Raw genomic sequence first — 18,443 nt, forward strand, 5'->3', positions numbered from 1 at the left:
AAGTCGGCGGGTCGCAGCCAATGGGAATTTAGGTGCCATTTTCGCTGGACAGACAACGCCGGCTTCGCTCCATGGGATAGGTAATGCTTTCGCATGAATAAGAAGCATGGAAGACACGTAAGCTTCGCCTTTAAGAGTGGAACGCGATAGCATTATCGGGCCCCGTTCGCATCGCCTTCTCATTCGCTTCTCCTGCTCTTCCTGCCGGTGAGCAGGAAGTGCGGTGGACATGGCGTAGTCTGCAGTGAGTATGGCTCGCAACCGAAAGGTCCTAGAGTCGAATCCCGCCTAAAATTGTTCAAATTTTGCTTCGAGGGAAATTAATAACTTTATAAAATGAGATCATTTGAGATTTGTGGCGACCTTAAATTCGCACTACCTGTCATCTTTCTCTTAATCACTTTCATTTCACGCGTAGCGTCATGTTTCACGTGAGCGTCATGGGTTGTTTGAAATTACCACGCGAGGTTATGTGGCTGCGACATCACGACCCTATTGACCAATCAGGATTTTCACGTCACGTCACCGACATCGGCTTTTCTTAACGCTATCTCGTTAAATAAACACCTTGTCTAATTCCTGGACAGCTGCACGGTCACTGACAGCGAAAGAAACGCAGGACGTGACCTATCATGATTGTCCTTGTTTTGTGAGTGGTCCTCTCTCATTCTTTGCTGTCGGTGACTATAATTACGACACGATGTGGGCAATGACCCCACGGCACGCGGGAGGGAACTCACGCGACTTCATCGAGCCGCGCACCAACCTCACATCTTCTTGCGATTGCATCCACAATCCCAAACCTGGAAACCTGCGTCCACCGTATCATCCAGCTATCTGGTTAAAGTATATGATCGATTTAATGTACTCGTAAAGATATTTTGCGGAGCGATCATCTGCGGGAAAACGTCTCTGAAAATGCAACCTTGTTGGTCGCTTGTTAGGGTAGTCGTGCCAATAAACTTCGGCGCTCGAACGCCAAACGTGTTGGTCAGCAAAGTAACGTTCTGGTATAAGCAGCCATTGGTGTCATATTTGCAAGTCTAAAAGCCCCTGAAAAAGAAAATATTGTAAAAATAAACAGAAAGGTGCGTTAGGAGTCGACATTTTATATTTTGTTTCGCGTCGGCAGAATAATATTGTTAATTGACTCTTTGTAAATTCTTGGAAAGACGCTGAAATTTCGCATCGAAAAAGATCGAGCTCTAATAAATGTGCACCCTCGACATTCCTAGAAAGTTCATGACAAACTCTTCACCCCATCAAGGACATGCAGAGCGTAAGGAAGTGGAGTCAAGTTGTGTTTTCGTGCCAAACACGACTTACGCCGCTGATACGTAACAATTGCTCAGGCGCATCGCACATTACGCGGCGCATCCGACGATTCCATCTCGAGGTCAAGTGCCACGGGTAAATTTACCTCCGCGGCACTTTACCCGCAAACTTTACGCTAATCATCATCTTTTCATCGTCGTGTAATTATGCCTACATTTATAGGCTCCAAGTCCGTGTTGAGACTTTCTAATACTTCTCAAAATTTAAACGACGAAAAAAAAAAAAACACGTATTCTTAATCGCCGTGAATCAGCGACTAATGTGACGAGCGAGCCCTCGAGAGCGACGAACCACCCCGGCCGGCGTCGTTAGCGCGATGCGGGCCGATTCCCGGTCGACGGCGTTATGTAAGCGCCCGGCGAAGCCTCAGGAGAAAGGGAATGCCGCCGTGTGCCCAGGTTTGAGAGTGTTACAAAGCTGGCCGACCGGGGTCACGTGGTTTATGTACCGCGTTTGCAACGCAAGCTGCGAGGAGGACGCGAGAGCGTCGATCCTCTGCTAGGCGTTCCTCGGATCCTCCGATCGCTGTTCCCCTTGCCACGGGGCGTGAGCTCGTGCAACCAATCTGCAAGACCTGTATGTAACGTGTTACACGTAATTTGTACATCTGTCCAGTTACTTATTTTACTAACGAAGTAGCGACTTCCCTGCTTCTCGAGAGACAGAAGGAGTAACGTATTTTCGTTACTCCTGGATGAAGTAAGGAAGAACGGTGTTTAGTTACTTCTGGAGAGGAACGTCTACAATACAAGTTACCCTATTTGGTTTTCACACCAGCTCACGCCTGTGGCTTCACCGGCAAAACAAAAACGAGAAGAAAAAAACGCCCATTAGAAAGAGAAAAAAGAAAAGATGCTTATGAATACGTTAAAAAGGAAATGATTACTAACGTCTGGAAATATTGTTAGGCGTCGACTGTTTAAGAAAAACAACAGTTTTAGAGTACCGAGAAAGGAACTCGTTAATTTTGAGCTGAAAGTAACGCCACCCTTTTGAATCTCAGTAAAGAGTAAGGTACCTACTTACGTTTTAAAAAAGTGACGAATAACAGTGGCTATAGTTCCTTCTTTTTTTTCTTTTTTTTTTTTTTTCGGTAACGCGTACACGTTTGCAATCTGCGCAGGAGGTGCGCGCCATTCAAAAGGCAAACGCTCTTCGCGTTGTGAGGTGCTTCTTCTCTGAAATCTAGGCTCTCGAGAATGGCAGCCAGCGGGTGAGGCGCCTGGCCTTGTCCTCTCATTGGGTCCCCCTCGGCGGGAGCGTCCTCGCTTCTTGCACACCTCTTGCTTTGCGCGCACGAAGACGGACGGAGAGTCTGCGGCGAGTGGCTCCGATCTCCCAGGCCGGGTTTTAGAGCGCCAGAGCCGACTGGACACGGGACTGGCATCGCCTGTTTGGGATCAGCGGGGATACGTCGTTGCAAACCCGACCGGGATACCTGGGCAGGTGAGTGGACACGCGGTACGGCCAACCACATGTCTCACCGATCTAGAGGGGGAGAAGGGCCATGTGCTTAGTTAAGTCGAAAATCAACGAGTCAACGTTGTGACGGAGCGTTTTTTTTTTTTCTTCTTTCTTTTGTTTCATTTTACAGGGTGTGTTATTTAAACCCAAACGACGTTATAAAAAATATAAGAAAACGTGAATTGTACATTAACGCGGTCTGTGCAGGTGTGTTATACAGCCAGGGGGACATAACGTCGATGTCTAATCGTTACAATAAGTCTAATAATTAACTAAAGTTCGGTAAATAACTCGTTAATTAGTAAAGTAAACACATGCTTCTAATTAGAAACTTGCTGGGACTCATCAAAAGCCATTATACTAGTAAATCATGGAAAGGTTTAAAGTACGTGAAAGCGCGGGGGTGCGCTAAAGTTACCACTCCTGCAACAGGCATAAGCCTGTGGCCCGACTTTTTTTTTTTTTTTATAAAATAGCCTAAATTAAAAATGAAACACCGCGTATATTAAGTAATCACGATTTTTGTGGGATCCTTTTTATTATATTCTTGTACTGGTGAACGATCTCGGTATATTAGTCCCGTTATTAACAACTCATATTACACGATCATCTCATTAAACGAACTTTAAAATGCGCAAACATATTTCAACCTTGCGTGTCGTAGCACTGGATTTGGTTCAATTATCATAACGTTACAAATGAACATCGGGGCAAACTGACGTCACACAACCGCTAAATTTTGTAGTCCCGCTAATTAATAAAGTTAATCAATGAGGGTAACTAAATAATTGTAAAGATATAAATACACGCGTCATTCCGCCTCACACTCAGTTTATCCGTAGGATTGAAGTACAATTATATTTTTTTTCTAGATATACATTAGATGACAGACTTGAGATCAATGACGTGTTGGTCTAGAACCACGTGGAACATAAACGGGCGTTCGTCGATCAACGGCAGCATTTATATTTGATATAATTTGAAGGAAGGCTCTAAAGTCACTGCGAGCTGAAGGAAGGCAATCTTGCTTGTTGTTTCATGCTTCTCGCTTGGTGTCTACTTTGAAGTGAATAACCAAAAGCAGGGAGCATGATAATGCTCCTTGCTTGGTGATTCGATCTTCGGCGTTCTCAACAGCCGATACAATTGGCTGTAGAGCGACAATAGGACGCCCGAGAACCCGCCACGCCCTGCGTTTGCTTTGAGCTGGTTACGTACCAATCCGGCTGAAGTGTCCTTTCGACCGACGGGTCAATTCGGCTTAAAGATTCGATCCGGCTGAACGCTCTCCTTCGGCTGGATACCCAATTCGGCTTAAAACCTCAATTCGGCTGGAGTGGACTGGAAGCCGAACTGGGTATCCAGCCGAATCGGAGCGTCCGGCCGAATCGAAACTTTAAGCCGAATTGGCGCTTCAGCCGAATGGATACCTCAGCCGAATCGAGATGACACCCCTTCAGCTGGCAGTGATTGCACGGCGAGCAAGCGTTCCAAAATTCGTCTTTGGTGCATCGGAACGCAAGGAGAGGCACGCCAATCAAAGGACAACGAAGAGGCAGTTAAGCGTGCGCCGCCGTCATTGGTAGGTCGTTGGAAAGCAAATACACGTGGCTGCGTTTTAGAGGGTACAACAAACGCACCAGGTGAGCGAGGGTTAGACGAACTTGCCCGCCGTATAGCACAATTTTGAAGCTTCATGAAGCAACGCGTGCAACTCGTCAGAATGGTCTTTGGGCCATGTAACCTTATCTGAATGATGCATAAGTATATATATATATCTTTTGTGATATCGATGAGTTGGGGATGTATAACGTTCGGCGCTATTCGTATCCTTTTTACTGTATATTACAGAACTGATGTTTTACTTGTCATTATTGTCCGGCGTGTTGACGAACAATAATACACAAATAGCGCTGTCTCCTAGCTTTAACAAAGGACTCAATATGTGTAACACATCTGGAATGTTACAATTTTGTAAACAATTTTCACGCAACTTTGCGAAAATGGAAATTCTCTGGAACAAATTTTAAAGACTCAAATTTGTGGGAAGTTACTCAGTAATAACAGAAAAAGCGTTGTAGGCAATACTTATCATGAAAAACTTAGTACGCTCGAATATACCGGAGTGTATAAGGAAACGTGTACTTCGTAAGACGAATTGTTACCCGTAGCAATTCGTCTTACGAAGTACTCTTTCCCTTATCCATGAGAGTGTATTTCTTGCGTGTAATGAATGTTTCATAGGAAGCCGAAAACTACTGAAGCGCGGCTCAACAGTGTTCAAATTCTCTCAAGATCTTTGATCCTTTCTTGCTTTTCCGCTCGAACAAAACTTCGGCGTGGCATTTAATTTCTACAATTCGGCAATCAATATTTTATTCATCGAGTGTTTATGACGTTTAAAATTGATAATGAGATTAAATGTTCAGATTCATCAAGTATTGCGATCTATCACGTTCAGAATGACGGCTTTAAATTTAGGAAATATTCTGAATAATACAAATGCCAAGATATATTAACTCGACACCAGCTTGCCAGTTCAAATTGGGCGCATCTCATTCGTTATTCATTAAACCACTAACGTGTGAGGCATCTGCGTAATTACCGGTCGTGTTGTCACTTATGGGTTAGTTGAACTTGTAACAGGGTGCTTGTAAAATCTGAGCAAAGAGGTGCAATCGGTGTCTCGGTATTCGATCATGGTCTCTGCGTACGGTAATGCAACTTACAGCAAAATCGTAGTTCCCCATTATAACATCTGATTCTTGAATAAGGACGCATGAGGGGCTTTATTTTTTTTTATCTATGACAACTTTGGACGTAATGACATCAAATTTCTGAACTCCACAGTAAATCCAACCTCTTCCCCCAAAAAAAAGAAAAAAAAAAAAAAACGTTTTTGATTTGAAAAATTCCAGGCTGCAGCGGTATAGGCTTGGCAGAGCTTTCTCTTACTCCTTTTATTGAAGTTAAAAAAAGTCACCACTGCATGAGTATAACCCAAGGCAGAAACTTTCTTTTCAGTTATAGCTCAAATTAAAAAAAAAAGAAAAATGTTTTATATACGCAAAAAATATACCCAATAGAAACCAACAGCGCCCAAAAACAAAAAAAAAGGTTTACAGTAAACATTTCAAGTCTGAGCGAAATCCTATTGTATCATTTCAAATGCGGCATTAAAATCAATTTGTGAATTAAGGGTGAATAAAATGCTGCAGAATGCATATAAACAATTTGGCAGATTAATATTTATTCGGGAGAAAATTCGTGTATCGCATGCGTTTAAAAATAACAGTGAGACCAAGATTCCACAATTTTATTGGCTTGAAGAGCAATTGTCAAAACATTGTTTTCCAAGAGAAAAAAAAGATATATGGAAACCGTTGACCCTTGTTCATACACAATACTTCGCACTCACTACTAGTCAAAACAGACTTTCGCATGTATTGCCAAGGTGGCAGTTCCTGCATCCTCAAAACTGATTGTTGATCAAGTGCCTTGTGTTCATACTAGGCCTGTCAGCTTGTATTAAATCACTATATTTTTTCAGTGGCACAGATCTGAGCATGTAGGTAGCTTTTGGTTACTTTACACATCTCCCACTAGTTTATACTTCTCTCACTACTAGTACATCACTACTAAAGAAGGTAATCTTGACATATCCTTTCCGATTTTATAAGGACGACAAGTGCATAACCAGTATCAAAAGCAGATGCCTCTCGGTTCTTGTCTTTCGAATGTAACTAAATATATACAGAATCAAATTATAATTCTCAAATAACCTCTGGGTACGCACACAACTAAGAGTGTTCGCCGGATGCTTAAGGTCTTGACCTTGCTCCGTTGAGCACCCCTGGTTTGGCATCGCTCTTCTTTGCCGTTAGAGGCAGTCAGCTTTCCCACGCCTGGCTGTTGGCACAAGCGACGGGCGTGCATAGATTCGTTGATGCAGCATTCTGCGTTCATTCAATCTTATATTTCTATTTTGGATACCACCAGAACAACCAGTTTGGGTATAACATTTTGATGCCCAAAGCTATGGAAACTATATTGTAATAAGTTGGACACACATAAAAATAAAAAATGTTGTTGTTTTTATTCAATTTAATGTAGGCGTTTAAAAAATTCAGATTATTTAAATTAGGTAATTATTTTGCGAATCGGAATATGTCAGAATAGTTACTCTTGACTAGTCTGCGTCATTTAATAACAGCTGCAGGAATATTCCTAGGCCATTATATTTTAGGTGGGCGTCTGAACTTGCATTGGGCACGAATGCTGTGTCAGCACTTAAAGTAGATTTTGATCCAAATGTAAGCGATACGCGTCAGTGTTCCGTATGAACTCAAGTGGAGTGAAAGTTTTTGCGCTGTAAACGATCTCTAAAATAAAGCGACCAGCAATGTTGTCTAATAAGGCTCTGTAAATCGGTTATTCAGGCTTTAAGAAAATCTGACTTTTGCGCTATATACAAAGAAGCATGAAAACAAGTATCTGATTACAGAAAGATATGATAAATTGGTTCTCGAGATATTTCGTTTCTTCAAAACTTTATTTATAATTCGTCTATGTAACAATTGGAGCATATTTAGTTGCAGCAGTAGCGTGTTTTATTTATGGAAGCATTTTTCCGCTCTGAATGCTGATATATACACAACTAAGAGGACATTTTAGTCCTGCTATACATGGCCACTGAACGATCCAATTGTAAGCTAAATGATATGTCAAAGTGAGACTCGAGCAGAGGGTTAACAACTAAAAAACAATATTAATGAACAATCTAGGACCCTTGCGATTGATTCGTCGAATAACACAAGGAACAAAAATTATTTTAGATGTGTAAACATGTCAAAGTGCGCAACCAAAATCAGCCCCGCCCGAAGCGACACAGATACTATCTTGCAACTTACTAATGCAACACGTAAAGTGCATAGCCGTTTACGGAACAATTCAAGCTTCCGATTTCGACATTCTACCGCACAAGTAGTTTCGCTGGTAGCCTCTGTTTCAACTTTACGAGAAAATAGACTAGACCCGACGATCGCGCATCTGGGGTATTCTGTATCGCGCTTTATATTATGGTCACAAAACGTAAGATTTCTATCTGTTTCTCAAGGTTTTCAGTATACGTGGCTTCCGCATGACGCCATCAAAAGAGCGCTCCGATGACCTCGAGAGAAAAGGGGAAGCAGGAACTCCCCTCTTATCAGGATCCTCCTCTGTGCCTCCCGGATATGCACAGACGTCGCTATTCTCCTCCCAGAAGATTATAGAAGATTAACCTGTCACTAGAAATTCTTACAAAAGCAGCTTCCCTTTTCTCCTTTTACGTGGTGGTCAAAAGTATGTGATGTGACGTCAGTGCAAGGAGCCTATATATGTACACTGGCAGACATATTTTGTGCGTTTTCGCGTGCCACCCCCACCCGTCCTTATGATGAAAATGGACGACTTGCGCTCTACGTGCTTTTATCTGAAAAGAGGTGATGCAAATGTGCTAACTTTGTAAACGAACAACTCTTGTTCCTTATTTGTTATTTCATTTTATTTGAAAAATACCCCGCAGTAGTCGAAAGCATTATAGCAGATTTTGAACAAATAAATAAAAGATGTCTTCGTCAGGACGGCACACCTGCACTTGCCACAATCTGCTCCACTTTCTAATGGCGCAAAAAAAAAAAAAATCGGCACACCTGTTCATCCTGGCGCAGTACTCCCTCAGTTTAAGAGAGTGGTCGTTCCCTCTAGAAACATAAAACATTTTTTTAAATCTAGGTTTCGCTGTTAATCTTTATTTTTAGTCTTTTTTAGCAGACATTTTAGCAGAAAAAGCATTAATCACTGCGTCTTCCGGCAAGCGGAAGAGGTTGTGATTAAAACACACTGTTGGAGTTAGGAAGTCTAAACAAAGCCGAATCATGTGCATACACCGAGTCTTCGGAAGGGCCCGCGTGGCCATAATACAAAAATGCAATGATCTCGTGCGCGGATCCCCACGAACGGGTGCCCATAAAATCTGCGCCGACGCAATGGTGTCTGAGGTATCGAGGCGTCGTAATTCGTATTGATGATACTGCTGAATTTTGGACCAGTTAGTTGATAATTAATTAACAAAAACTAGGCAAAGACGGACCATGGACGAGCAGATGTACACAAACAAAATGCTGACCCAAGAAAAAAAATGTGGAGGCGTATTTTATTTCACGCTGCAAGGAGAATAACTGTGCCAATGTGGCGTCAGCACCATCATTTGACAAATAACTATTGATCTTCAGTTAAGCAAGTAATGGGCAAGATGACGTTGTAGGTATGCTTTTATTGTCGTGGGATTGTTTGGTTTGATTCTAATAAAAATCAGCTGTCAGACATCGCACTGTTACTGTGCTTCTGTTCCGGCTTCTTCCGCCCTCGTGCTGATTTTAGTTTCTTAACTGCATGCCTCCCAAATAAAGCGAAAACCCTCTTTGAGTGTCGTGTTTATCGTGGTGGTGTGACGCCTGGTCAGGACATTCTCCACCCCATTTTTTTAAACCCTCGCTCGCCCCTGTAATATGAGAATACAAAAATGTATATCTGGTAAGCCAGACATCATTAGACATATCGTGGAAACTTCGCCTATTTTGGTTAAGTACAGGTCTTTTATTACCGGGAAACACCGAAGTGTCGGTCTACGCCCTAAGGAAAAACTATACTCCAGCCACACATTCTCAGAATCTGGTTCGGTTCTTTGAAGCCACATACATGAGTGGGAAGGGCGCTAGTGTTCTCCGGACTCGAAGATTAGCGCGGCAAATAAAGCTACGGTATTGCAAAGAAAGTACTCTCTGCGAGGAAATTGACATTTACATCAGTCTGCGAAAGGAAAAGGTACTAGAACACGTTAAATACATTTGTTGTCCACCTTATTGCCGTCGGTGATACGTGTTTTTTTTTGTGTGTTTTTTCGTATTTTGCCCGGGTTTGCGTTTTCGGACTTGACTTATCCTGTTATCAATTGTTTCTATGTGGTTAGAATATTAAAGTGAAGAAAGCCTTTTAACGTAGAGGTACAAGGCGCCGGAAGTTCCCACCTATCCTGTCTCTTCTTTAAAATAAAATTTAAAAAAACGTTCCGTTTTTGTTTTATAATATATATCCCAACAAGATCGAAAAGCACTTCAGTGTAGATTAAAAATTTAAAAGCACTCACACACGAAATAGGTTATTTAACAAAATATATACCAACGTTCCTGTTACAATTGTTTTAGAGTATAGAACATACGTCTACACAAAAATAAGGTTTTCTTTGGTAAAGTTAACGAGCTCAGATATCTCATCCTCGATATATTTTAACTTCAGGCGCTAACTGTAGCATGGATTTCTTTTGGTTTTTTTTAGGTTCATTGAAATGCCCATCAAACCAGTTCATTACTTTTACTGGACACTGCTCAGAATGAATTCATGATGCTCCTAACCTAGAGAACGCACACAGGGTCTTTCCCCGGGCAACCTGTCGCGTCGAACAGAGGCTGCTTCTCGGATCGCCGGCCAAATCGATCCTGCAACAAATCGTTCCTGACCTCCCTCATAGTAGAGAAGGAAGTGCGGCGCTCGTGGGCAAAATAAAACCATTTCGCCAGTCAGCGTTATCCCACTCACTTTGGAAAGAATAAGCTTTCATTCTCGGGCTCGTTTCTGTCATGCAAAAAAGTCGTAGAGCGGTACCTTAGTTTGTGCTCTTTGGCCACGGGAAGCAGGACAGCTTGTGCAAGGATGCGCTCCGATGGGAAACCGGAACCTAGGAACAAGTCCAAATTTAATGGTGTTGCTGTTCGTTTTGTTTTTGGTGGTTTGGGGGGGGGGGGGGGGGGGGGGAGGGAGGGGGAGAGAGTGAATTTTTGCGAAATGCGGCCCGTACGTTATATCTTTGTCAAGTCCATTCATTTAATCAATCTCGAAGGTGCCTAGTCAGTTTCTAACTCGAATCACACTTTTAAATAGTTGGTGTCCACTTTAGCCAACGCCCGATCAGGCCCCGCCTGAACCGGCCCGAAGGAGACCGCACAACGCGAGGTACGAAGGCCTTTATTGTCTCACTGTCCGACGAGCTGGAGGTAACGCCTTCACCTCTCGCCGTCACGTGCCAGGGAGTCCTCGAGCCGCCGCCCAAACTCTGGCTCGTGCACTCCTCATCTTCCTCTCCCTCGGCCACCGGGGGCCCATGTCCGGCCCCGTCGTGGCCACGATACCAAAGAGATAAGTTAATCTTCCAGAATATACTTTTCGGCAGAGACCAACATACGACGACTCCTTTTCTGTGTAATGCGTGGGTTTCGCAAGAACCAATTGACCGGAGTTGCGTGCAACAGTCTATATCGAGCAAAACGAGCGGTGGTCTTCTTCTCGATTCGCTGCCATATTTAGCGACAAGCGATAAGGTGCTGGTTCTGAGTAACTTGCATTGCGTGGAAGCCTACTCGCGTCACGTGTATGAGTAATGTGACGACTTGAAGCTGAGCTAATTGGTTCATGATTGTTAAAGTGCCAGCTGAACGTTTTACGGACACACACACACAGAGGAGCGAAAAAGGCAGACACCAGCGGTGTGTCTGCCTTTTTCGTTCCTCTCTGTGTGTGTGTCCGTAAAACGTTCAGCTGGCACTTTAACAATAATGAGTAATGTGCTTGTGTAATGGCGGGTGACGTTCAAACGCAGTAATAATATTTATTGTTATTATTTTGCACGTACTGATACCACATCTGAGGTCATTGTAGACATGTAAGTAAAGCAATAATTAACAATGGGGTACAAAAAAATAACCGATTTAAAGCAATCCAACATGAAGGGAAGAAAAAATATGGGGTGTGCTCAGATAAAGATGGTAAAAGGGGTGTTCTGCCTATTTTCGGGCTTCAAATCAATTTTTTTGTGAGCTAGACAAACAAGTTATACAACGAAACGAAGCTTCCTTTTGCAAACATACTTATTTTCTTTAAAAGAATTGCGTCTGAGAGGAGGTCGGACTACACTTTTCCAAGTTGTGCGTGGACGCAACTTTGAGGGTACGGTACAGGAATAAAAAAAATACAATATTCTACAACGTAAATATATTTATATAGAAAGCACGCAAACTAATCTACTTGAAGCAGTTAGATTTGTTTGTTTGTTTAAGTTTATATTTCAGGTAAAGTCAAATAAGTCACTTGGTATCTTGCGCAACTCATTCGTATTTAGGCACTTTTCTGAGATTTTTAGCGCACCTTATAATTATGTTTTTGTGCTGAAAACTTTTGTGCGCACTATTGTTCACTTTAAATTAAAATAATTTAAATGTTTTTTTTTTAATTGCCCCCGGAAATTCTCGAAATATCGAAAAAGCGAAAAATAGTGAAATTATTGTGCCGCAATTACACAAAAACTATCTTCATCGATTCTTTTTTTTTTAATTCCCTAGATGATTCCTTAGAAACAGGTAATTCAGGATCCACAAAATCATCTTGCATTACATGGCTTTAAAAGAGAATAATAAACTTCTTGCCAGGTCTATGTTGCACCCAGTCAATTACAGTTGGAGGCTTTCTGTCTCAAGAAGTGGAACTTGAGCACTGCATCCACATTGGCCGTAGTTGGTCGTATTGTCTCCCAGACACCATGGAGCATTAAACAAAAACCTGCGAGGTCTTTTTTTCTGAATGATGCGGTTGAAATTGCCTACCAAAACAAAACTTTGCGGTGCATTTGGTCCTTAGTGTGTTGTGCTTGGTTGATTGTACTGCGTCGCGCTTCTGCCCCAGGCTACTATTTTCATGCGGGTAGCCTATAGATAAAATACTTCGATTTACTTTCCTAGAGATCACTATACCCCGTTTTGAATTACGATGGATTATAGCTTGACGCTACGAGCTCTATCAGCCAATTCAGCGTACCAAGTGGCAGCGCGTCACTGCGTTCATACTTTTAAAGATCATATAAAATAATATAGGTAGCAGAAATTTGAAGAAAAAAAGTTTTAATCAATGTTTCGAAAATTGCACTGTTTGGCATTGATCACATGTTTGCGCGCCAATATCTGAAAGTTCGCAGACAATCGCACACGGTGCCACGTTTGAGAGTTTTTATAAAATAAAATAATGTAATGAAAAATATTATTTTGGACAACTGACCTGTACGCAGATATATTGTTTCTCGAAATTAATTAATTTCTAACTACAAATTTTAGAATGGCGTACTCAAATTTCTCCGCGTTCAAAGAAATAGCATCGTCGGCATGCGTCAATTCAAAACGCGGTTTAGGGTTCGGCTCTGCGTACTGTTCACAATGCCATTTTTTTTCTTTCACAAAGCTTTTGGGTACTCTCTTCTAAATTTGCGTAATGTTATTACTTAGGTTATTTACAATCACACAGAATCATACCGGCGGTGCACGGAAATGCCAGTGACAATTTATGTCTTCATGATATACGACTTTTTTTGTGTCAGGATATTCTATTTTACTTATACAACGGATTTGTTTCTACTATACATTGGGCGATGACACGTAAAATATAAAATGAATTAAAAATGTCGACCATTGGCCCACAGTTCAATGTCGTCTAAAATCACCCAACACCATGGTGTTGGGTGATTTCAGCCTTCAATTGCGTGGTGTAAACACCACCCTGTGTGCAGTGGCGTTACAAACACTAGAGGCATCACTTGCCCGAAGATGCAACACTGGTCCAATGACGCTACCTAGCTTTCCACTTATTCGTCCTTTTTTTTTTATTGCAACACTTGCCGCGCTCTTTATCGGTTAGGGAATACGATTCTTAACATCTTCTGCTCATATGCTCCGTTTTACCGTGCGATGGGCCACGGACAAAGCTACGAGTCATACGAGTGAATCCAAAGCCCTGTGAGTGCTACGTGATCTTTGAGAGGGACAAGATGACGCGTTGTCACTTGATGCGCTAAATTGGTTGAGATAGCTCGTAACGTCCACTACAATACATCGTAATTAGAAATAGAATATAGTGACATCTAAATAAGGGAATCGAACCATTTCCTAAACAGGCTTTGAACATTAAAATACTACACTGGGAAAGTAGCGCAGTGCAGCGTAATCAACCAAACACATCATCCTGAGGACCGAGGGCGCCGCAAAGTTTAGTTTGAATAGGTGGCATCAGCCCCAACACTAACAAAAAAAAAAAACTTTTTTTTTTGTATGATGATTTTTGGTGTTTTGAAGATAAGGCGACTAGCTACGACGACTGTGATTGCTGTGTTCGAGTACCACTAGTCGTTCAAACGGAAGTAGTGTTGGCCCGAATCAGCCACAGTTCGGACTCGGCAAAATTCGGAACTTGCCGAACATTTGGAGGAAAACCCCGATAAAGATTAGGCAAAGATTCAGCAGACGTCTGTGCGCGCCAATTAACCGCTATGCCGGCAACATCGCCTGGCAGCAGTTACCGCACGAACGTGACGGAAGGTAACTCGAGACAATGGTAATGACCACGGACAACGATGCGCTTCAGCACGGCTAACTGTTACGCATCCCGAAGCGGCGATAGGTAATGCGTAATTTTACAGCAAAGTTACAGGGTCGTTGTCTGATTTTTCGTCAAGAGCTTAAGATCAAGCGGTTTGTTCACTGTGCAAGGGACAAGCGGGCAGGGCTGTTAACTAAAAAAATAGTATGCTTTTTTAAACAACACGGTTGAGAACATTTTAATTGCCACACAAGCTGCTGATATGTCTAAGAATAACATACTTTTTTGCGATGCTATAGAGAATGTTCTATTGTTGACTAATACATATGTTCAAGTACCCTTCGCAGTTTTAGCGATGTACAAGTTGACCAAAATTGACACACGCAAAAAAAAAAAAAACTTTTTTTTTCTATTTTCGTGCATTGTGAATATGTTTTATATCTCGGTTTAAGCACATTTCATACCGATTTCAACTCAAAACAAAGGCACCCGTTCTAGCACACCCGAAGCTTCCAATTGCCGCGTTCCTAAACCGTTTACAAGCTATCAACGCATGCAAAGCTGGCCCAATGTTCAAGAGCTTGCATACTTAAAATTATAGTGTGACTTCAGTTGGAGGATCAGCCGGCGGATCTATTGCGACACGCAAAAAAGAAAGTATCCACAAAACCCGTCAGGGCTACCAACCCAAATACTCACACCTGAAAACTTGCATCAATGAAGTTCCAAAAAATGAGCTAAACCAGCTACACAGGCGTACCAGAGGTCACCGCGAACCTGCGCGTACCATGCCTGAAGTTACTGTCATTTTTCAAGTAAACAAGCAAAAATTACATTAATAAACTTTTACTTTAAAATATTACGTTATTTAGCAATCGCTATGGCAACGTTTATTCATTTTGTTCCCTTAGGTACCCAAAACAGTTTTTTTTTTTGCTAAAATAAAGTAAAAATCTGTTAGTCAGTTCGAACACCCGATTTTTGTCGTATCTCTGCCGAAAATATTTGGCCATTACCAACAGAAAGTCTCCAACAGTAATTGACTGCAACTATTCACCTGGAAAAACGTTTATTTTTTTATTTATTTAGGAAAAAATAATGCAGCACATTCTTGCGAATTCTGAATTATTCGCTTCCAAGGGTTCATCGAGGTAAATTTTGAGAAAACCGAAGAGGAATGTGTTTTTAAGTGCCGCACGAATATTGCACAAGTTTGACTCATTCGACATTAAAAAAGAAAGGCGCAACGCAAAAAAAACAAAAAAAACAGCACGTTTGTAATAGTAGCGCGCTTCTGTCACAAGTGAACAAAGGACGAAATACTTTGTATAAAACGTTTCAACCTAAATATTTAATCGTAATATACGATAGAGAAGTGGCGAAAATGTCTAAATATGATGAGGTGTGCAAGAGGCCAAGCTTGTCATTTAATTTCATTTGAAATAGAAACTTAAATAAACTAATTGAACTGCTTCAGCCATAAAGCATGCCAGCTGGCATGCTTTATGCATACAAATATCTAGGTTGTAGAAAGTTTCATTTTTTATTGCTGTGGCCCTCAAAGTTTCGTTTACGCACAATTATGGAAATCGTGGTTCCACTTTCCTGGAGTCGCAATCTTTTTTTTTCTTTGCTTTACAAAAACAAAGAAGTTTTTTTAGGTAACATCAATTCCATTGTATGACCATGTTTTGCTACCTTATATAAAAAAGTAAGAGAAAACAAAAAGTATGCATGATACCCCTAAGACCTACCATTTCTGAATAGACCCGCTACTCTTAATTGCTGAAATAAGTCATGTAACCAAGCATGTCTGTAGGCAAATCTTTATTAATCCACAAATCAACCGTTTGCGCAAAGAAATGCATTTTAAAACAAATTAACGTAAAAATGAAGTGGCGCAATGTTTAAACAATGAAACCGTCTAGTGTTCGAATCATCGGGTAAAGAAATACATCATGTAAAGAATTTTCAATCCCACTCAAGTCCCATTGACTTATGTGGAAATTGAACTGTAAAACGTGAAATAAACCGTAATGAAATGTCTTGTATCATATAGCATTTAGTACACGCAATGCTACAATACTCATCACCAACTCTATGTAGCGCGTTTCGCTGCTCTACGGTTTAATGACCCGCGTATGTGTATCCTAGTTTCCAGTTTACCTGGCAAGAAAGTTCTCCCGGGTGTCCGGGTTTTTGTTCAAAGAGAAATTAATCGCCACCCTGATTCAGCAAATGTTCCGCTTTAGTAAACTAGTTCGTGTAAGTCGCCTATTAATATTTTCGCTTGTTTTGCTTTATGTCCACAGATTCATCATAAAACATGGGATGCGGACCGGCAGAAAGGGCTTTGCTGCTTGGCGCTGTTCTTGTGATTACGACTGTATGTTCTTCTCAACACCTTAATTCAGTTGGTGAGTGCGCATGATTATTCAAGTATAATACCAGTAGCATGGTGTCTTTTTAATGTACAATTACAAATATTCGCGCTGTAATTTTTATGTAAAAGCAATAATGTATAAATGAAGTTACATTGAATGTACTAAATATAAACAAAATAATTGTTGAAGAGCAGGCGAGTCGGTGAAAGTTTCTCGCGATGGTAAGAAATAAGAAAAACGGGGTAGAGAACAGAAATCTTTTTCTAGGTTTTCTTTCTCTACCCCAACCTGAGGTCTTAGCAACACAGTTGAATAGAAATACTGGGTATTTCAATTATGACACAAACATTCCTACCAAAAAAGTGGTAAAGAAAAATAGAAACTCTTTTGAGAACCAAATGCCAGCCACGGCGGCCGTAAGAAATTGCAAGAAAAAAAACTGACCAATTAGCCAAATGGTAAACATCATTTGAGCAACTAAATCATTAATCTGTGAAAGTAATTTTTTTTATTAGAAACTTGTTTAGCATCATGAAAATTTCCTAAATCAGTCAAGTTTAAGCAATACGAAAACACAGGTGATAAGAATATCGTTCGCCTTTTTATCGTCAGCCTTGTGCCTGCTGCATTACATCATTAAACCATTCGTTTAGTTTGACTTATTTAAACATTTCTGAGTTGATTTTAGTTATATATTTTTAGCTAATTTGTACTTATTGCAATCCCTGTCATCCGCCATGGCCGGCACTTTGTTCCCGAAATGGGTGTATTTTTTTCTTCACCACCCTATCGGTACAAGTAGGAATTTCTGATACTTTCCTGAAACACCGGTACGTGTTTTACTCGTCCTCCATTCAAGGCACAAAATTGGAAGATTACCAGTCCTGCGAATCACCTCTACACGCGGTTTCTGCTTGAATAGTTATTCAATGCCATCCCCGGTTTTCTTGGTTGTTTTTTCTGATGGTCTCTTAAATTCCTGTTGAGCGGCACGCCAAAACCTGGCAATAGGCACCCTGCTTCTCTTGGACATAATGTGCTAACCAAAAAGCTTCGAAAAGCGAACCTTAATGTGAATTACTTAACACACATAAATTATGGGCAAATGCTAGCTCCTCTACATCGAACAGCGGATTTTCGATACACACTAGCAGTGCCATCTGTTTGGAACAAAAGAGAACCGCATTTCTATCACCGCATTCTTCTGAAAATTAAAATACCCGTAACCGTCTCTGTCAAAATGTGGCGCTGGTGGTAGTGACCATGCCAAAGTTTCACTACTTACCGCTATGTGATCAAAACTTAATAGGTGATTTTCAAAAACATATAATAAGCAAATAGGATCCGATACCCGATGTATTCGCGTGCTCTACATTCATTTACTTGCTCGCGGAAAAATATGCGGAAATTGCGCACAACTTTGGGCGTAGACGAAGCGTTCGGCAATGCGTAGCTTATTTTTGCGCTGAGAAAAACACTTATTTTTCGAAGCGTCGCTTTTTCAGTGGCTCTATACACCTTTCCAAAAAACACTCGAACCCAGGGGCAACAAACCGTTTTCGAGCCCGGTCACTGAGTTTGAGGCTAGACTTTCACCGGCGTCCCTCCTAACCCTAACCGAGTGGACTGTGATTTCAATAGGCGCAGCCTGCGTAGGCGCAGTTTCAAACGCTGTTGGCGGCTAAATTCTCGTTTTTTCCCGCAATATTTTGTGTTTCATTGTACATGTATTTTCCCGAGGGCATTGAGAAAGCATTGTGTCACACTAAAAAAAACAAAAAAAAACTGTAAACTGTTTTTGTTGGG

At 41.4% G+C, this 18,443-nt stretch overlaps 1 protein-coding gene across 3 annotated transcripts in view; it reads left to right on the plus strand.

Annotated features, from left to right (window-relative positions):
* The first annotated feature begins 2,515 nt into the window (after window positions 1–2,515).
* LOC120844085 (zonadhesin) overlaps window positions 2,516–18,443 on the plus strand; it is an 86,390-nt gene continuing 70,462 nt past the window's right edge. The window contains exons 1-2 of one of the 3 annotated variants that reach the window (XM_040215689.3): window positions 2,516–2,781; window positions 16,566–16,670. In XM_040215689.3, coding sequence (XP_040071623.1) covers window positions 16,580–16,670 — 91 coding nt within the window. In that variant the 5' untranslated portion in view covers window positions 2,516–2,781; window positions 16,566–16,579. The remainder of the gene's footprint in view (window positions 2,782–16,565; window positions 16,671–18,443) is intronic. The other 2 variants (XM_040215690.3, XM_040215691.3) reach the window with 2 other exon arrangements.

Source organism: Ixodes scapularis, unplaced genomic scaffold (assembly GCF_016920785.2).
Source record: "Ixodes scapularis isolate PalLabHiFi unplaced genomic scaffold, ASM1692078v2 PGA_scaffold2__306_contigs__length_199485367, whole genome shotgun sequence".
In the NCBI taxonomy this organism is placed as follows: Eukaryota; Metazoa; Arthropoda; class Arachnida; order Ixodida; family Ixodidae; genus Ixodes; species Ixodes scapularis.